An 18,315-nucleotide genomic window follows, 5' to 3' on the forward strand; every position below is an offset into this window, starting at 1 on the left:
TTAACTTATCTGTATCTGTTTTGGTTTCCTTTTTCCTTTTTTTTTTTTTAGCACTTCTAGTGTATGTTTTGTTTCAACAGTCTTTTTTTATTGAAAATTTCAAACATATACAAAAGTAGAGGGAAGAATGAAATCCCATGTTCCATTCTCCCACTTTTTGGCAGTTATCAATTTGTAACCAGTGTTATTTAATCTATACTCCCACCCACTCCACCTTCACTGGGTTATTTTAAAGCAAATCAGAGACATCATATAATTTCATTAATAAGTGCTTCAGTATGTGTCACTAAAAAAAATAATTTTTAAAAAATTAAACATAACCATAATAGTGGTATCACACCAAAGGAAATAAATAATAATTGCTTAATATCATATCATCAACTCAGTAGGTTCAAATATTATTTTTCACTCGCAATACCTTTTCTTGTCATAGAATAACTTTTTAATAGCCACTTTTTTTTAAGCTTGCAGCATCCTTTCAGATCTCTCCTGAGAGTTATTAAGATTCTTTTAAATATTTCTTCCTTTGTGCTGTTTATTTTCCAGAAGTTTCTGGTAATCCTTAGTTTATTCATTTTAATGAAAGAATTATGTTGAATAAAATAGTGATTTGGCATGAATTTCCTTTGTACTTGTGTCTTTCTCCTTGTGGGCCTCTCCCTGAATAACTGACTGCAGGCTCTAAGATTTTAGGACAGATTTATCGCACACATAGGCTGGCATCAAGGAAGCACGTTATTATAACTGTTGTTAAAATAAAGATTTTGGGCCTGTGAATATCCTAGTGCACTTTCGTCCTTTTTCTAGTGCACTTTCCTCCTTTTCCCCCCAGCAGAGTGGTTGTGTAGAGTTCTGCTCTGCTTGTCTCTTGAAACCTAGCATCTGTAACAGAAACTCTGCCATCACTGATGATCCCCTTGTAGAACTTGATAATGTTCAAAATCAGTCTGTTCCATCCAACAGTATTTCTCTGGCATAAAGACCATGAAAATAATACTTCTCTGCTGATTTTAACAAAGCCACTTTTAATATCGTATTTGACTAACGGAGAATTCGGCAGTTGATTACTTTTATATAACATTTCAATGTTCTAACTTTATTAATAACAGTTATTAGGACTATAAATATAGACAAAAGAATGACTTGGTAGCAGAGGTTAAAATGGGCTTAAAAACAGGATTGGCCAAAAGAACGATCAAAAAGCAGTTAAAAACTCAAGGCTTTGGAAATGTTTGAATTACCTACTCCAGCAATTATACCTGGATGAACAACACAATTAAAACCTAAAAGGGCCAGAGCCTTCCTAATCAGGAAGAAGTGACTTAGAGGTAAAGCTGTGCTTTTCATGGAGAGAGGTCAAGAGTTGGGAGTCTGGCACCTGTAAAGGATGGGATGCTAGTGAGCCACCTCCCACTTTGGGCTGCAACCTTAAAGGACTGTACCTTGGAGTGTGGGTATAGTTTGCACTTGAGGTGATCTGGAAAACCTCAAGCCTTTGTTTTGGCCTACCAGTGCCCACAAGTGCCTGGCAGAAGCAAGCAGAAGTCTTCTCTGGTACAAGATAACACTATCCTATTCCTCAAGTTACTTTTACAAATAAATTTTCAAATACAACCCTAGTTAAGAAATAAAAGATAATGAAGCACATAAAGAGACAAGCCAACACAAGCCAAAAGTAGCAGATACAACAAAAAGAAAACTCGGGAACTCTAAATATCAGACAAGTGCTATGAAACAAATACGCTTATTATGTGTATGGGATAAAAGCCAAGCTTGAGAAATTCAGCCAAGTAACACTAAATTCTGCAATTGAAAAATACAATAAATTAAGAACTCAGTGAATGAGGCTTACAACAGATTAGACCAAAGGAAATTAATAAACTGGAAGACAGGCCAGAAGAAAGGATCCAGAGACCAAAAAAGGGGGGAAATATAGAAAAACAGATATATACCGTTAATTGATATACATCTAATTGAGGTCCCAGAGAAAGAAGAGAGTAAGTAAAGCAGAGGCAATAGTTACAGGCCTCATGGCTGAGAACTGACAGATGACATCACTACACAATATTCAGGAAGCTCAGTGAAATCCACATGGGATAAGTAAAAAGAAATCTACATCCAGTAACATCCTTGTGAGGCTTCAGAAAACAACAACAAAGAGAAGACTGTGAATTCAGCCAGAGCAAACAGATTTCCTTCAAAGGAATAATTGTCAGGCCAACTGACTTCTCAACAGCAACAAGAGGCCAAAAGACAATGGAGTGACCTGTGTGAGTGGTTTCTACAAAATACTTGTGAAGCTAGAGCTCATTACACAGTGAAAAGCCCCTTCAAGGATTAAAACAAAATGAAGATATTTTCAGAAGAGGAAAAAAAGAGGATTCACCATCTGCGGACATGTAAGAAAGGAAAGTAAATTCTAAAGAGTATTCCTTAGGCAAAAGACAAGTAATCCCAGCTAGAAGTTCAGAGATGTAGGAAAGAATGAAGAGCAAAGAAAGTTGTGAATGTTTGAGTTAAACAAAAGCAATGTTTTATGTGTTGGGCAAAACAATAATGACGTGGGATTTTGAAAGATATAGAGACAAAATTAAAAGGCACAATAATAATAGCTTATCGGTTACATAGAGTTAAACTGTTAGGAAATCCTAACTTCCATTGTCTGGCAGGAGGGCAAACTAAAAATTAACATGAAACTTTGATCAGAATGCATGTTATAAATTTTAAGATAACCACTAGAAGACTAGAAGAACTTCCAAACTATGATAAGAGAATATTAGGGGAGGAAATGAAATGATTTTTTTTTTTTTTTAATCCAAAAGGCAAGAAAGAATAGGAAAGGGAATATGGAACAGACAAATGTAAGAAGACAATAGATTTTGCCCCAAACATTTAATTAACTACATTAAATGTAGATGGAACGAATATTCAACTTAAAAAAAAATTATCTAGAGGCTGGGTTAAAATAATGAAGCTATTAACCACCGTGATCCTCTTCCCATCCCTGAGTAACTGAGTTACCATACTTCCCCACTCTGGCCAAAGACTGCTGGGATACTCTTTGAATAGTGTGAAAACCCGAATAGGGTTTGCCGTATTCGTGCTCATAGCAATCAATTTTTTAAGTTCCTAACTCTTACATATGAGAAACACTCAAAGGAAGGGATTTTAAGGAAAATCCCTTATATGAACAGTTTATTTCATAAAAAAAACTAAATAGACAAACAGAAAAAAGCAGTTTAGGAAAAAACAGATTATGTGGGGAAATGGAATGTTAAAAAAAAAAAAAAAAACTATCAGTATCCTCATGGAGACAAATATTCCAGACACAAGACAGAATTTTATTTTTAAAAAAATTCGAAAACAAAAATGAGCTCTGGAAAATGAAAAGTTTGGTAGGAGGATTATAAGAAAAAGTTGAAGAAGTCATCTGGAAATAGAGCAAAGATCAGAGGATGGAAAATAAAGAAAAGAAAATTAGAGGACTAGTCCAGGAGGTGCAATATCAGAAAGTAGGAATTTCAGGGAGAGAGAACAGAAAAGTGGAGGGAAGGAAATTATCAACGACTTCATGAACATTTCCCCAAATTGCAAGACCCAATTTCCAGATAGGAAGGGCCCACCTACCAAGTGCCAAATATGGTGGGCGAGAGTAATGCACCTCAAGGCACACATTGTGAAATTACAGAACATTAGGTACAAAAAAAGATCCTACATACTTCCAGAGATGCAACAAAAAGATAATTGTTGAAAAAGGATCTGGAGTCAAATTGGCACCAGACTTCTCACCAACAATGCTGGAAGCTGTGAGGTATTGAAATAATGCCTTACAATTCTGAAGGAAAATTATTTCCAAATTAGAATTTTAAACCCAGACAAACTATCAAATAAAGTGGAAGGTAGTAAAACCGTGAGTGTGTGTGTGTGTGTGTGTGTGTGTGTGTGTGTGTGTGTGTGTGTTGGGGTGCTGGCGGGGGCTCTTCAAAAATGCAAGATTTCCAGAAATGTATCTCCTATGCACTGTTTTTCAGAAAACTACTGGAGAATATATCCTACCCAAAAAAGGCAGTAACAAAAATACTAGGAAGAAGTGAGATTTAGGAAATGGGCTCAACTTAGAAGCAAAGGGAATCCCCATGAAGATGAAGAGAGTTTCTAGGATGACGGCTCCATATCTGGAATGGAGAGCAACCAAGCCAGACTGGAGTTTCAGCAGAGATTTATTCTCGAGGATGAAATTAGAGAAATGTGAAATAGCTGAAATTACTAGATGATTTAGACAACTAAATGAATAAGTGTCTCAGCATGAAATAATTTTAAGTACCGAAAAATCAAAGCAAAAAGCAGGACAATAACCTTAGGGAAAACAAAAAGGCAGAAGAGGAAAAGTTAGGATATAATGTTAATACACGGCTCAGCTGTGAAGAGCACTTATGAAGTCATAATAATACAAACACTGATTCAACCAAAATTATGCTCTAACTATATTGGTAAGAGGGCTGGAAATGTGCAAGAAAGCTAAATACTTATTTCCAACAGGAAGGAGTCGGTGATCTCCAAAACTCAAAGTCAATCAGAAGAAATAGAAGCAAACTGTGAGAGAGAGAAATACTAAAATAATCAGCTAAAAGAATTAAAAGTAGTTACTTCTGCAGAGCAAGAAATGGAGGATTAGAGATGGACTGGGAATTGATTTTTTTTAATTCAGTATCAACATTTTTTTTTTAATATTTATGTATTTTTGGCTGCGTTGGGTCTTAGTTGCAGCGCACGGGCTCTTCCTTGTGGCGCATGGCTTTCTCTAGTTGTGGCGCGTGGGCTCAGTAGTTGCGGTGCATGGGCCTAGTTGCCCCACAGATTGTGGGATCTTAGTTCCCCAACCAGGGATCGAACCCCCATCCCCTGCATTGGAAGGCGGATTCTTAACCACTGGACCACCAGTGAAGTCCCGGAAATTTATGTTTTTGTAACAACTGTTGATGAATTGTATGCATTTGTAATTTTGATAAATGTGAAAACTAAATTGAGAAAAGCCATTTGATATTTCTAAAATTGTTTCTTCTAATAAGTAAGAATTATAACAGTTAAAGATCACTTAATTTTAGTGCTCAGATTTATCTTGCCTGCTTCACTGTTTGAAGGGGCTCTTTGGGGTAGGGGTGGGTTACCATTAATTTGCTTTAAATCTAGGAATTTATTTGGCTACTTTCATAATTGGAAGTGACCTTACTAAGTAAACTATTTAAAATGTATTCCAGGTGTGGCTTTAGCTGTTATTCTCTGTAACACCCGGCATATTAGTGACCATGTTTTCCTAGAGGCTGCAAAGGTAAATGTTTTAAATATTGTTTGGTTATTTTATAAAGGATGAATTATAAAGCTGAATGGATCTTAAAAACAGAGAGAGAATGGGTTAAATCTGCCTTATGAGTGGAAAGGAAGTTACTCATCCGTTGCTTTTTTGATTTACCTTCTATTTTGCATAAAATTAATTTATCATTTTTCCAGTGTTGGATTGTAAGCTATGAATCTTTTCATAAATACTGTACCTGTATTACACATATCTGAAAGTAACGTAATTGTGACAGCATAGATAAAATGTCTTTAAATCTGATTTTTTAAAAAGTCTTTAAATCCGGTTATTTCTTTACTGTTTAGTGGTAAACGGTTTTAATTTCTGCAGTGGTTTAAGTGTATTCCTGCTAGAAATAAGGAAAACATGTTACCTGTATTATTCTCTGCTCCCCCAACCCTTTCCCCATTTTATTAGTCCTTATTATTCTGTTATTTAAGCAAACAAAAGTAAAGTTCTTTTTTTTTCTCTTCAGGCTCTGACAAATCAATTGACGGATAAAGAGCTAGCTCAGGGGAGACTTTACCCGCCACTTGCTAATATTCAGGAAGTTTCTATTAACATTGCTATTAAAGTAAGTAATAATTTATACCTCTTCACATAAATTTTAATGGTGTTTTCTTCATGCAAGTAACACACGTTCATTAGAGAAAAATCAGAAACATTTAGAGGGTGCAAAGAAATTTTAGGTTGCTCATATTCTTACTACAGAATATAACTCACATTTGTTGCCTTCTATTGTTTTTTCTTCCCAAACACATAATAAAAACGCACACACATGCAGTCACCTGTGCCTGTTTTTAAAATTGGTTTCTCACTGTGGTTTTTTCCACTTAATATACTGTAAGCCTTTCCCCAGGTAAATCAATAATAATTCTCATGATCACTAATGCTTCATGGAATTCTCTTTGTTATATCATAGTTTGCTTAACCATTTCTCTATTTTGGGGGACATTTAAGCATCTTTCGTTTTGTTAGAAATAATACTGTAGTGAACATCCTTAGATAAGTCTTTATGTGCATTTGTGATCGTTTTTTCTTAAGATAAATTTCTAATCCTAAGAACAAAAGGATTAACATGCTAAGGCCTCTGATACACATTGCCAAATGATTCTTTTTTTTTTTTTTTTTTTTTTTGCGGTACGTGGGCCTCTCCCGTCGCGGAGCACAGGCTCCGGACGCACAGGCTCAGTGACCATGGCTCACGGGCCTAGCCGCTCCGCGGCATGTGGGATCTTCCCGGACCTGGGCACGAACCCGCATCCCCTGCATCGGCAGGCAGACTCTCAACCACTGCGCCACCAGGGAAGCCCCAGAATACCTTACTATTGTAAAACAACTGAAGAATTTAGAGCCCAGAATTAGGATGAATAGAGTTCAACTTGAGAATTACAGGATATTACAGGTGGGACAGATTTTGGGATGTATCAGTTGGTTAGATTACTGGTGTGTCCGCATGAAAGGTAGTACATGGGGAAATAGACGGAGATCTGTGCTGGGGTTGGTATAGGAGCAGAGCCCCCAGGATCGTCTCTCTTCCCCCTCCTCCTCTGGTGTCCTGAGGCTTTCCTTTTTAGGAGCCACGGGATTAGGTGAGCAGACAGTGCTGTGTATCTGTCGCCCAGCACCACCCACAGCCACTGGGCAGCCCCATATAGTCACCGGTCACCTGCCACATGCCTGCTTGATCAAGGACGACTCCCTCCCATCTCAGGCCTTGCCCCCAGCCTTCTCTGTGGGTACAGATATGTTTCCTACAACAGACTGGGCAATACAGTTGACCCTTGAACAATGCGGAAGTTAATGGCCGACCCTCTGCGCAGTCGAAAATCTACATATAGCTTTACTGTTGGCCCTCAGTTTTCCGAGGTTCCGCATCCACAGATTCAACCAACTGGGGATCACGTAGTACATATTTAGTGAAAGAAATTCACATATAAGTGGACCTGCACAGTTCAAACCCGTGTTGTTCAAGGGAATTCTGTCTCAAAATAGAGTGAGGTTGAACTCCTAAGACCAAGGACTATCTTGGTCTATCTAATTCCCTTGGAATTAGTTCCAAGGGAACTATCTAATTTCCTTGGAATGGGAATTAGAGGAGGAGAAAGACATAATTGTTTGATTTTTTTTTTTTTTTTACCACGTATCACTGCATTGTTTTAAAGTTAAAATTAAACCATAACTTGAGAACTTAACTAGATGACAGGCACCATGCTACCCTGTGCGGAAGCTCTTCATACTACCCCATCTTACATCAAAACAGAGAGTCACGGGCTTTATCTTCACCACCAGTCATTGTGTGTGGCTTGCCACAAAGATCAGAAATTCATTCAAGCCAGTTTAGGTGGGAAGTAACCTAGCTTAACTGTTCAGGGTCTGGGACCTAGAATCAGAATGCTTTGGGTTTGAAACAACAGTTCTCACTTTAAATAGCTTGGGCAAGTTACTTAAACTCCTCAAACTTTTGTGTGCTCATGTATAAAATGAGAATAATAATAGTACTTGTGTCCTAGGGTTCTTGGGAGGATTAAATGAGATACCCACGTAAAGCACATAGAACATGCCTGGCACTCAGTGATGGTGGTGGTGAGTTGCCATGTATAGGTTCTAGCCCTAACTTTACTTGACCTTATAGTTCTAGTGTCCAGCACCTGATTTATAATAATTTCTATGTCTTTTAATTCAAGTTCTAGAGGAAAAACATCTGGCTCACTTTGGGTTAGATTTTCACCCTAGCCCAGTCACCTATGACTAGGAAGTAGAGTCTCCTACACACGGTCTCAGCAGGGCGGTGGGGAGGGACACAGGTGGGGCGGGCTACCAAGTAGGTCTGCTGGACCAACACACGGTAGAGCTTAAAATTATTGAAGTATTAAGGAAATGCTGATAATAATTCGGGGGGGGACTTTAAAGTCACTTTAAAACACATTGAACTTATGGTGAGACTGCAGATGTTTTTACCTTTTAATAGTATGTGAATGTCTTAAAGTGAGTCAAAGTAATGTTATTTTTTATTATGAAAAAAACGCCATTCTTCCAAATTCATTACTTTGTGTTTTAATAATACTTTTTCTCTTAAATGGGGAGTCTACACAGTAATCTTTTTTATTTTTCAGGTTACAGAATATCTATATGCTAATAAAATGGCTTTCCGATACCCGGAACCTGAGGACAAGACCAGATACATTCGAGAAAGAATATGGCGAAGTGAATACGATTCCCTGCTGCCGGATGTGTACGATTGGCCAGAGCCTGCGTCACGCCCTCCACCAACAACGGAATAGAAGCACACCACTGATAAACACTTTCCATGCTTCAGGGACTCCTTTCTTCAGACAAAAAGAGAGGACGTTCTCAAATTTATGGGTTTTTTCTGTGTTTTATTCTCCCCTACCACTTTGCTTATTTTTTCCCATGAATCTCCACTTCTGTCTGTACAGGATGGACCTGTTGACTACATTGTTAATGCCCACCTGCACCCTGAAATCAGATAACCATTATGCTTTCATTCTGATTTGTAGCTCATACCACATCAGAGATATTAAAAAGATACTTGCGAGTGTCTTCATTTGTGCTCCTGTTCACTCTTGCCAAAGTATTTGCTATTTACTATTATAGCTAATCATCTTCTCTCACCCAGTTCTTCTAGGGCTACTAAAATAGAAATTTACTTCTGTGGATATGAGTACAGAATTTTGGGAAGAAGCCAAATTTAACCAAATTCTAAGGACAAATTGTCAGTATCTAAAAATGTCCTTTTATTTCTGCTTCATTTTACCTTCATGCTCTGAAATTCCTTTTCAGTAGATAGATCAGGAAAAATCTACTCTATTATGTATTTTCTGGGACTAAACTGAGGCTTAACTATAACGTGGGAGAAATGTGAAGTACTGCCGCCTTTAGACAAATAAACTAGTCATTGTTTTCAACAGTGTATAAAAATCTCAGTGTAACTTTTTAAAATAAATATCTTAAATTGCTTCAATTTTGCTCTTTTATTGCCCAACGAGAAATTCAGGTTTGCTTATTATGAAAAACACATATTTTTATTTTCTTCTAGATGATTCTAAAGAAGGGGGTATAGGATACTTGATGCATAAATTATGATTTTTGACAGCGTGTGACCTAACAGATTAGCCATATGTTTCACATCTAAATGAGTCATATTTAGACTCATCTATGAGTCTATACCCTTATTCCAGTAGTGATGCTCTTTATTACTTGATATAATTTTGGAATGTTCATATGATACATTCCTTTAACTGTCATTAGTAGTGACAACTCTTTCTCCATTGAAGATGGATTTAATTGTTTGAAACCACCAAAATTAATTTAGAGCTAAGTGGGAATGAATAAAGCAGGTGTTCAGACCAGTAAATGTCATTTTTAATCCCAGTAAAATGGGTAATAACTGGCTAGTGAGACCAGTTTTCTTATGTGGCTTACACATTGGAGAGTTCCTACAGAACAATCCCAAACATTTTGAGAAGTAGTATTGCTATATATGAGCCTAACATAGTTTGCTTTGGGGGAACAAACAAAACTTAAATGCCCATTCTAGAATATTAACTACGAAAAATTATTCATAGCTACATATCAGTGTGCACATTATTTGATATTTCCCTCCACAGTCCTTGATATGTTAGATGTGATATTCTGCAGGGAGATAAAAAGGCTTCATTTTTATGTTCCTGTCTCCTTTTACCTATAGGTAGAGATTGATTCACAGTAATTTTGAATATAATTCAGTGTTTTTAAGAATGCTCAAAATAGCATTGCCATTTGGAGTATGGGAAAATGCAGTTGGTTAAATCCACTTAATAGATGAGTAAAGTCAGAGGTATGTTATATCATCAATCTGTTTTGTAAAAAAAGCAATCAGGTCACAATTGTTTTTTTCAATTAAGGATGAAAGGTTTATGTTTCTCATATTACCTTTGTCAAAACAAAATCATCCACAAAAATATTTTCTGTGAAATCTTGATTTTAGTTTAACATTACAAGTAAAATAATTACAGACCTGTTTTTCACCTAATGCTTATTGAAGACGGGAAAATGTAGAATTAAAGTAATTTTACTAAGATGTTTGCTTATTAAATATGCCTAATACAGTATACATGGAAATTAAAAATATTTTAAGGAAAAAACAAGGCCAAATGGCATATAGCCTGCTTGCTTAAATAAGACAGAAATCATATTTATACTTTAGAAGCTACTTATTATGTGTTATTTACCAACCAGTATTTTAAGAAGTAACAGTTTTTTGGATACAAATTAAAATGTTTTAGTATATAAGCTAAGAATACAGGCAGGAGCTAACAGCATGGTGGGAAGGGAGGTGGCATAATGGCAGCAAACTGGAAAAGAAATGGACCCTCTATGGAAGCTTTTACCCAGCGAAAAGGTAATTAATTTGAAAAATAGCAATGGACAGTCATTTTTATTCCTTTGAAAAAAGAAGAAATTCTGTAGATTAGTCTGTCACATTATTTAGTGGGAAAAGTGAGAATACATAATTTTCTAATCTGAGACCACCCACCTGTACTGTGAAATAAATTGGATAACTAATGAGGGTAAGGTTTATTGACTATAATGGGAAAAGTGTTAAAGATTTTGGTTAAAACCTTAAGGGATGGATTCTTAACCAGGAAGTTGCCACCAAGTCACTGTGAAGCTTTAAAATGCAGATGCCTCTGCCTCCTCCTTTAAGGCCCCCTGGACCACCTGGAGCAGGGCTGTGGCAGGTGTATTTTCAGTAGGTCCCCAGGTGATTCTGGTGCACACACTTCCCCTCCCCTCCCAATCACTGTCTTAAAGTGGATGTCCAAATCATGTGGAGAGCTAACTAATTCCTCCTGCTGATGCGGTGGGTCTGGGGTGGGGCCTGAGGTCCTGCATTTCTGACAAGCTCCCAGGTGATGCCCGTGCTGCTGGTATAGAGAACACACTGAGTGGCACTGCTCCAGAGTACTGAGTGTGGTGTGCGTTTAAGTTTAGTGCTCAGATAGTATATACTTTCTCTGAAAAAGAAAACTGAAATTCTGTTCTTTCATCTATTTTTTGTTATGTATAACTTACCTAGGATGTTCATAAGAACAAAAATACAGAACTTTTAAACAGCTTATTCTGAAAATATGTAAATAGAACATTGTTCAATTCTAAATTAGATTTTAAATATATTTGTTAAGGAAAACCTAGCAACTAGTTTTCATTTATAAAAGATTATCAAGTGGACATTTGTTCTCCGTTATTATTTGTCTTATGATATGACTTACCCTATCCTTTGTCTTTTCTTTCTCTAAATTATCAGCCTCTGGAGAAATGAGATTCTGCATTCTCCTTTGATAAGGAGTTGCTAATGAATTAAGACCAAAGCATAACAATTATCAAGGGGTATGGAGCATTATTTACTCTCAGATAACTGAGAAAGCCCAAAGGGGAGAGTAGAGGAGTGGGAGAAGTCTTGCCTTAGAAAAAATACTTCATCCAAATGCTCCTGTTGCTTTTCCCAAGCCCATTCAGTACCCCTCAAAAATAACCTCTTCAAACTTTGAACAGCTCCAAGGTTGAATTCACCAAAATGGAAGCAGCTCTGTTGCGCATACATACTTGAGAACCTTAATATAAAGCTCAAAGCTCTCTACTGGGATTCCATTTAAAGGGACTGTCCTAAAGAATGAAGTAACACCAGTATCGTAATTCCTCTCCACAGGTGCAGGTACATTGCTGACTTTATAGAAAATGGCAGAGAGATTCATTATCTACTTTGGCTCTCAACTGATTTATGATTTGTACTTTCATGTACATCTAGATGTTAAAATGAAATAAATCCTCCACAGACAAGCTAAATAAAGTAACATACTTAATATTTAAAATATTCAAGACAATTTTACTACAGAAAACTTACCTCTCATCTGAAGTCAAGATGTTTTAATATAAGTGGACAAAAAGCTCAATGCTTTGTTCCAAATTTTATAAATTAATCTGGGCCTAATTAGGACAGGACTCTTATTGCATAATTCCCTTAATCCTTGCCAGCAGTTTCTCAAATAAACCAGTGATTAGATTTTAAAATAATAATGATTTTCGTTACTTGGGTATGGAAAATAGTGCCTCTCAAAGAGAAAAAGTCAGGGTCTGGAAATGTGTACAGAGTTCAGTGACGTAAAACACAAATTAAGACAAATGACTGGGATGCTTTGTACATTTCTGTAGCAGCTTTTTGCCAGTAAACTGACTCTTTGATATGGCTATTTAATCAATCCTGTTTTTCCCAAATAAAAACTTATTTTCCACTTTGCTCTTTGGGAAATTACCCCTACATTCAGCACACTTTTAAAAGTTTTAAGACGAAGGGGAAATTTATGGGTATATACTCCCCAATTTTCAGTATGTCCTTTTTTGTTCTAGGAAAACTGTTCCCCTTTATTTTCCTAATTTTAAGTGTACGTTCTAGCAAATCATTGATTCCTACATAGTCACTGAATTATCACCAACACGTTAGGTATGTTCAGTTAGCAAATGATGATAAACTAAATTTTATGGATAGCACCTACTCTGCCGGGCATTGTCCTAAGCAGCTTACATGCCTCAGCGTATTTAATCCTCACAACCACCTTCTGTCACTGTGCCTCTTTTACAGAGAAGGATACAGATGCTCAGATAGGTTTAAAAGATTTGCCCAAGTTCTCTGCTGGTGAGAGGCAGAGCTGTGTGTCACCTTAGCCCTTCTCAGGGAAGAAGGGCCTCTGTGACCGGCGATTTTATCTGGATCTTAAATACCTTATCTTCAGGAATTGTTATTTCAGATGAAAATTGTTCACCTATTATGATATTAGTCTTAGGTCCTTTTTAACGTGTTTTACCAGTTCATGTGATTTTTACTTTTTCCCATTTATAATTCAAATACAACATAAACCTATTTAATTTGTTAGTCTTAAGCATTTTAAGTACTAGATGTAAACAAAAGATTTGGTTTTGAATTTGATAAATTACACCAAAAATTCCAGCTCAAAAAAAAAAAAAAAAATTCCAGCTCACTAACATCTTTTGATTTGCTAATCTTCACAAAACCACCACCTGCTATCACTCTGTGCAAATCAGTTTCAATCGTGCTTATACACTTTGTATCTTGACACCTACCAATGTCGATATGAATTGGAATTGTAAGATATATTTTTAATTATGTCTATTGTATTACATCCATATCTATAACTTCTTCCACTAAAAGGTCATAACAGAAAGTAGTAATATAAAAATGTATGTGTGGAATAAGGAATTTCTGAGATCTATTTTAGCTAAATATTTGACAAAGTAAAATTTCTGCCTAATGTTTTATTATACTTTGCCTAATGACCTTTAACTGAAATTAAAACCATATTTTGCAATTGATAGTGTTTCCTTTGATAACGTCCCAAGCATTCATTATTGACTTGAAGGAAGCCACACGTAGCAAAAGTCATCGCTTACCCTTTCTCACCTTTGTATTTAAGATAAAGAGATGGAATAAGCCGTCTTCTGGTAATAGCTTATGGGAATACCGGTTTAAGGGGAACGCCTTGTGTAGAGTGTATTTTACCAGACTGACTTACTCTAGATGGTTCCAGGAGTCAGTCTAAAAACTTCCTAATGGTGTGAACTGTTTTCTTCTCATTTGTTATAAATTTCTTCTCATAAATTCTACTGAGATGTGTGTATTTTCTTTTTTTAAATTGAAGTATAGTTGATTTACAATGTTGTGTTAGGTGTACAGCACAATGATTCAGTTTTTATATATACACATATTCGTTTTCAGATTCTTTGCCCTTATAGGATATTACAAGGTATTGAATATAGTTCCCTGTGCTATACAGTAGGTCCTTGTTGGTTATCTCTTCTAAATATAGTAGTGTGTATCTGTTCATCCCAAACTTCGAGATGTGTGTATTTTCTTAATAAAATTTTCATATGCATCAGAAATGTATGACCTTGTTTTTAAAGGCTGCTGTATATAGGGCACTCCTAAAACTTGGTATTATTATTATTTTTTTAACATCTTTATTGGGGTATAATTGCTTTACAATGGTGTGTTAGTTTCTGCTTTATAACAAAGTGAATCAGTTATACATATACATATGTTCCCATATGTCTTCCCTCTTGCGTCTCCCTCCCTCCCACCCTCCCTATCCCACCCCTCCAGGCTGTCACAAAGCACCGAGCCAATATCCCTGTGCCACTAGCTATCTACCTTACTACGTAAAACTTGGTATTATTTTAAACCTTAAAACACATGCACACTGCAGAATACTTGATCCCTTGGGACTATGCTGTTAGACTGAAATTCACTGTGGAGCTAGTCGTGCTCCCCATTTTTTCATTTCCTTCTGTTTGGTTCCCTACTCCCTTTCTCTCCTTAGTTTGTTTAATCAGAGGAGTAAAGGAATGAGTTCTCATCTCTTCCCCCTACCGCATACAGATTCTAAGACCCTAACGTTAGAATACTAAAGCAGGAAAACTGTATGTTGATTTTGTGATAAAGGGGGAAATGGTATAATAGCTCATACTTACCGAGTACTTCCTTCAAGCCAGGCACTGTTCTAAGTACCTGATACCCATTTCCTCATTTAAACTTCACAACAACCTTATGAGGTGTTAGGTACTGATATTTTTCCCATTTTACAGATGTAAGGTCTGAGGCGCAGAACTCTTAGGGTCACATAGCTACTTAAAATGGCAAAGCCGCTATTCAGAGCTCTTGCGTCCTGTTTTGACAAAACTCCGATCCTGTTTAAACTAGATTCTCCACATCCTCTGAGCACAGGCTGAGCAGCACAACACGACTATAGAACATCCCAGTCGTGCTCAGTCAAAATCACCAATTTCAAGACGCCCTCAATGCTCCTGGCACTTGCCTGTCCAGTGACTGATATCTTCCCTGCTGTCAGATTCCCTGATGTCCTCCCACACCCTTGCTCTCAAGACAGCTTTGCTTCCCATTTCGCAGACAAATAAGACGATCAGAAGAGAATGTCCTCAAGCTCCCCTTCTCCCCATCTCCCCAGGAACCTTGAGAAAGTGAAAAGCAGCAGCTCCTAACTTCCAGAAGCTGGCCTGATACTAGGAACTCACAGCTAGGCCTCGGCCGGTGCTCTCCTGTTGAATGGAAACCATCTCACGTCAGACAAGAACATCGACATCAGACAAGGCCGCTCTGACCACAATGGATCAAGGCCAAAACAAGGCTACTCCACCATCACGTCTACACACGGACAAACCTAAGCATTGTCCAAACCACAGAAATAACCTCCCTCGCGCCCTCCCCCCGGCCCCGCATCTGGCTAATATGCTTGATTACGATACTTTACCAATGACAGTTTTAGCCTCACTCTAGTCTGCATTCCCTATAGAAAAGGTTTATCGAGATAATCAGTCATACGTGTGTCCCTGCTTCCTGACAGCACCCAATCCAGAGCGAACCCCGGCTTCCATGGGCCCTCTGCAAAACTACCCAACGAAACCCCGAATCCTGTAATAGATGCTTCCTAACACACTCATACGGACACCCCAGAGTTCCCCATGTGTGCGCTCTCCCCGGCTGCAGTGAGTGATAAACCCAACTTGGTCACAGTTACAGCTGTGCTCCTGGTGCTTTTTGGCTGGAGGGCAGTGCCAACCTGCATCTGCATCCACATGCTTAGGAATGGGCCACACTCCTGTCAGCCAGGACCAGCCCCCCACTTGGGCATGAGGTACCATCTCCTCTCACCTGCTTAAGGGCCTTGCTCATCAATTCTCCTCTCTCTGCATCATCCATTTTCCCTCTATTGGATCACTGTCATGCTGACTGGGGCCGGAGGACTCCTGACCCTTCCCCCCTCCAGCTATTGCCCCAAGTCACTATTCTTTAAATCAAAACCCTTCAATACTTCCTCTATACTTCCTGACTTCCATTCTTCTCCTTCCACTTGCTCTTGAACCTCTCCAATCAGGCCTTCATAGCCAGCATCCACAGAAACCTACACACTGCCAAATTCAAAGGTCACACTTTTACTTTAATTTTACTGGATCCGTAAGCATTTGTCACAGTTGATCACTCCCTCCTTTTCATTGTTATTATTTTTTAATATAGATATAATTTCAAACTTATAGAAATGTTGCAAGATCAGTGCAAAGAACTCCCAAGCACCTTTACCAAGATTCACCAATTGTTTATATTTTGCTCTATTAGTTTCGTCATTCTCTCTTTCTCTCTCACTATATAAATATTTATTTGCTGAATGATTTAAGAATAAATTGCAGACATGATGCCCCTTTATTCCTAAGTACTTCTGTGTGCATTTCCTAAGACCAAAGGTATTCTCTCACATAATCACAGAATAGGATTCTTTATGTATAGTATCATGTCATCTGCAAACAGTGACAGTTTTACTTCTTTTCCAATTTGTATTCCTTTTATTTCTTTTTCTTCTCTGATTGCTGTGGCTAGGACTTCCAAACTACGTTGAATAATAGTGGTGAGAGTGGACATCCTTGTCTTGTTCCTGATCTTAGAGGAAATGCTTTCAGTTTTTCACCATTGAGAATGATGTTTTCTGTGGGTTTATCTCTGTGCGTCCTGGACTTGGGTGGCTATTTCCTTTCCCATGTTAGGGAAGTTTTCGACTATAATCTCTTCAAAGATTTTCTTTGGTCCTTTCTCTCTCTCTTCTCCTTCTGGGACCCCTGTAATGCAAATGTTGTTGCATTTAACATTGTCCCAGAGGTCTCTTAGGATGTCTTCATTTCTTTTCATTCTTTTTTCTTTATTCTACTCCATTCTTCTGCTTCAGTTATTCTGCTATAGATTCCTTCTACTGTATTTTTCATTTCGGTTATTGTATTGTTCATCTCTGTTTGTTTGTTCTTTAATTCTTCTAGGTCTTTGTTACACCTTCTCGATCTTTGCCTCCATTCTTTTTCCGAGGTCCTGGATCATCTTCACTATCATTATTCTGAATTCTTTTTCTGGAAGGTTGCCTATCTCCACTTCATTTAGTTGTTTTACTGGGGTTTTATCTTGTTCCTTCATCTGGTACCTAGCCCTCTGCCTTTTCATCTTGTCTTTCTGTGAATGTGGTTTTTGTTCCACAGGCTGCAGGATTGTAGTTCTTCTTGCTTCTGCTGTCTGCCCTCTGGTGGATGAGGCTATCTAAGAGGCTTGTGCAAGTTTCCTGATGGGAGGGACTGGTGGTGGGTAGAGCTGGCTGTTGCTCTGGTGGACAGAGCTCAGTAAAACTTTAATCCGCTTGTCTGCTGATGGGTGGGGCTGGGTTCCCTCCCTGTTGGTTGTTTGGCCTCAGGCAACCCAACACTGGAGCCTACCTGGGCTCTTTGGTGGGGCTAATGACAGACTCTGGGAGGGCTCACTCCAAGGATTACTTCCCAGAACTTCTGCTGCCAGTGTCCTTGTCCCCACGGTGAGCCACAGCCACCAAGCCCTCCACCTCTGCAGGAGACCCTCCAACACTACCAGGTAGGTCTGGTTCAGTCTCCTATGGGGTCACTGATCCTTCCCCCTGGGTCCCGATGTGCACACTACTTTGTGTGTGCCCTCCAGGAGAGGAATCTCTGTTTCCCCCAGTCCTGTCGAAGTCCTGCAATCAAATCCAATGAGCCTTCAAAGTCTGATTCTCTAGGAATTCCTCCTCCCATTGCTGGACCCCCAGGCTGCGAAGCCTGACGTGGGGCTCAGAACCTTCACTCCAGTGGGTGGACTTCTGTAGTATAAGTGTTCTCCAGTTTGTGAGTCACCCAGCCAGCAGTTATGGGATTTGATTTTATTGTGATTGTGCCCCTCCTACCATCTCATTGTGGCTTCTCCTTTGTCTTTGGATGTGGGGTATCTTTTTTGGTGAGTTCCAGTGTCTTCCTGTCAATGATTGTTCAACAGTTAGTTGTGATTTCGGTGCTCTCTCAAGATGGAATGAGAGCACGTCCTTCTACTC

General features: G+C 38.2%; 1 protein-coding gene across 1 annotated transcript in view; it reads left to right on the forward strand.

Moving 5' to 3' along the window:
• ME2 (malic enzyme 2) overlaps window positions 1-9,338 on the forward strand; it is a 54,054-nt gene extending 44,716 nt beyond the window's left edge. Inside the window, exons 14-16 of the mRNA XM_019937061.2 lie at window positions 5,259-5,329; window positions 5,829-5,927; window positions 8,470-9,338. Of these exons, the coding sequence (XP_019792620.1) occupies window positions 5,259-5,329; window positions 5,829-5,927; window positions 8,470-8,637 (338 nt within the window). The 3' untranslated portion in view covers window positions 8,638-9,338. The remainder of the gene's footprint in view (window positions 1-5,258; window positions 5,330-5,828; window positions 5,928-8,469) is intronic.
• Window positions 9,339-18,315: the final 8,977 nt, after the last annotated feature.

Source organism: Tursiops truncatus, chromosome 13 (genome assembly GCF_011762595.2).
Source record: "Tursiops truncatus isolate mTurTru1 chromosome 13, mTurTru1.mat.Y, whole genome shotgun sequence".
Classification (NCBI taxonomy): domain Eukaryota; kingdom Metazoa; phylum Chordata; class Mammalia; order Artiodactyla; family Delphinidae; genus Tursiops; species Tursiops truncatus.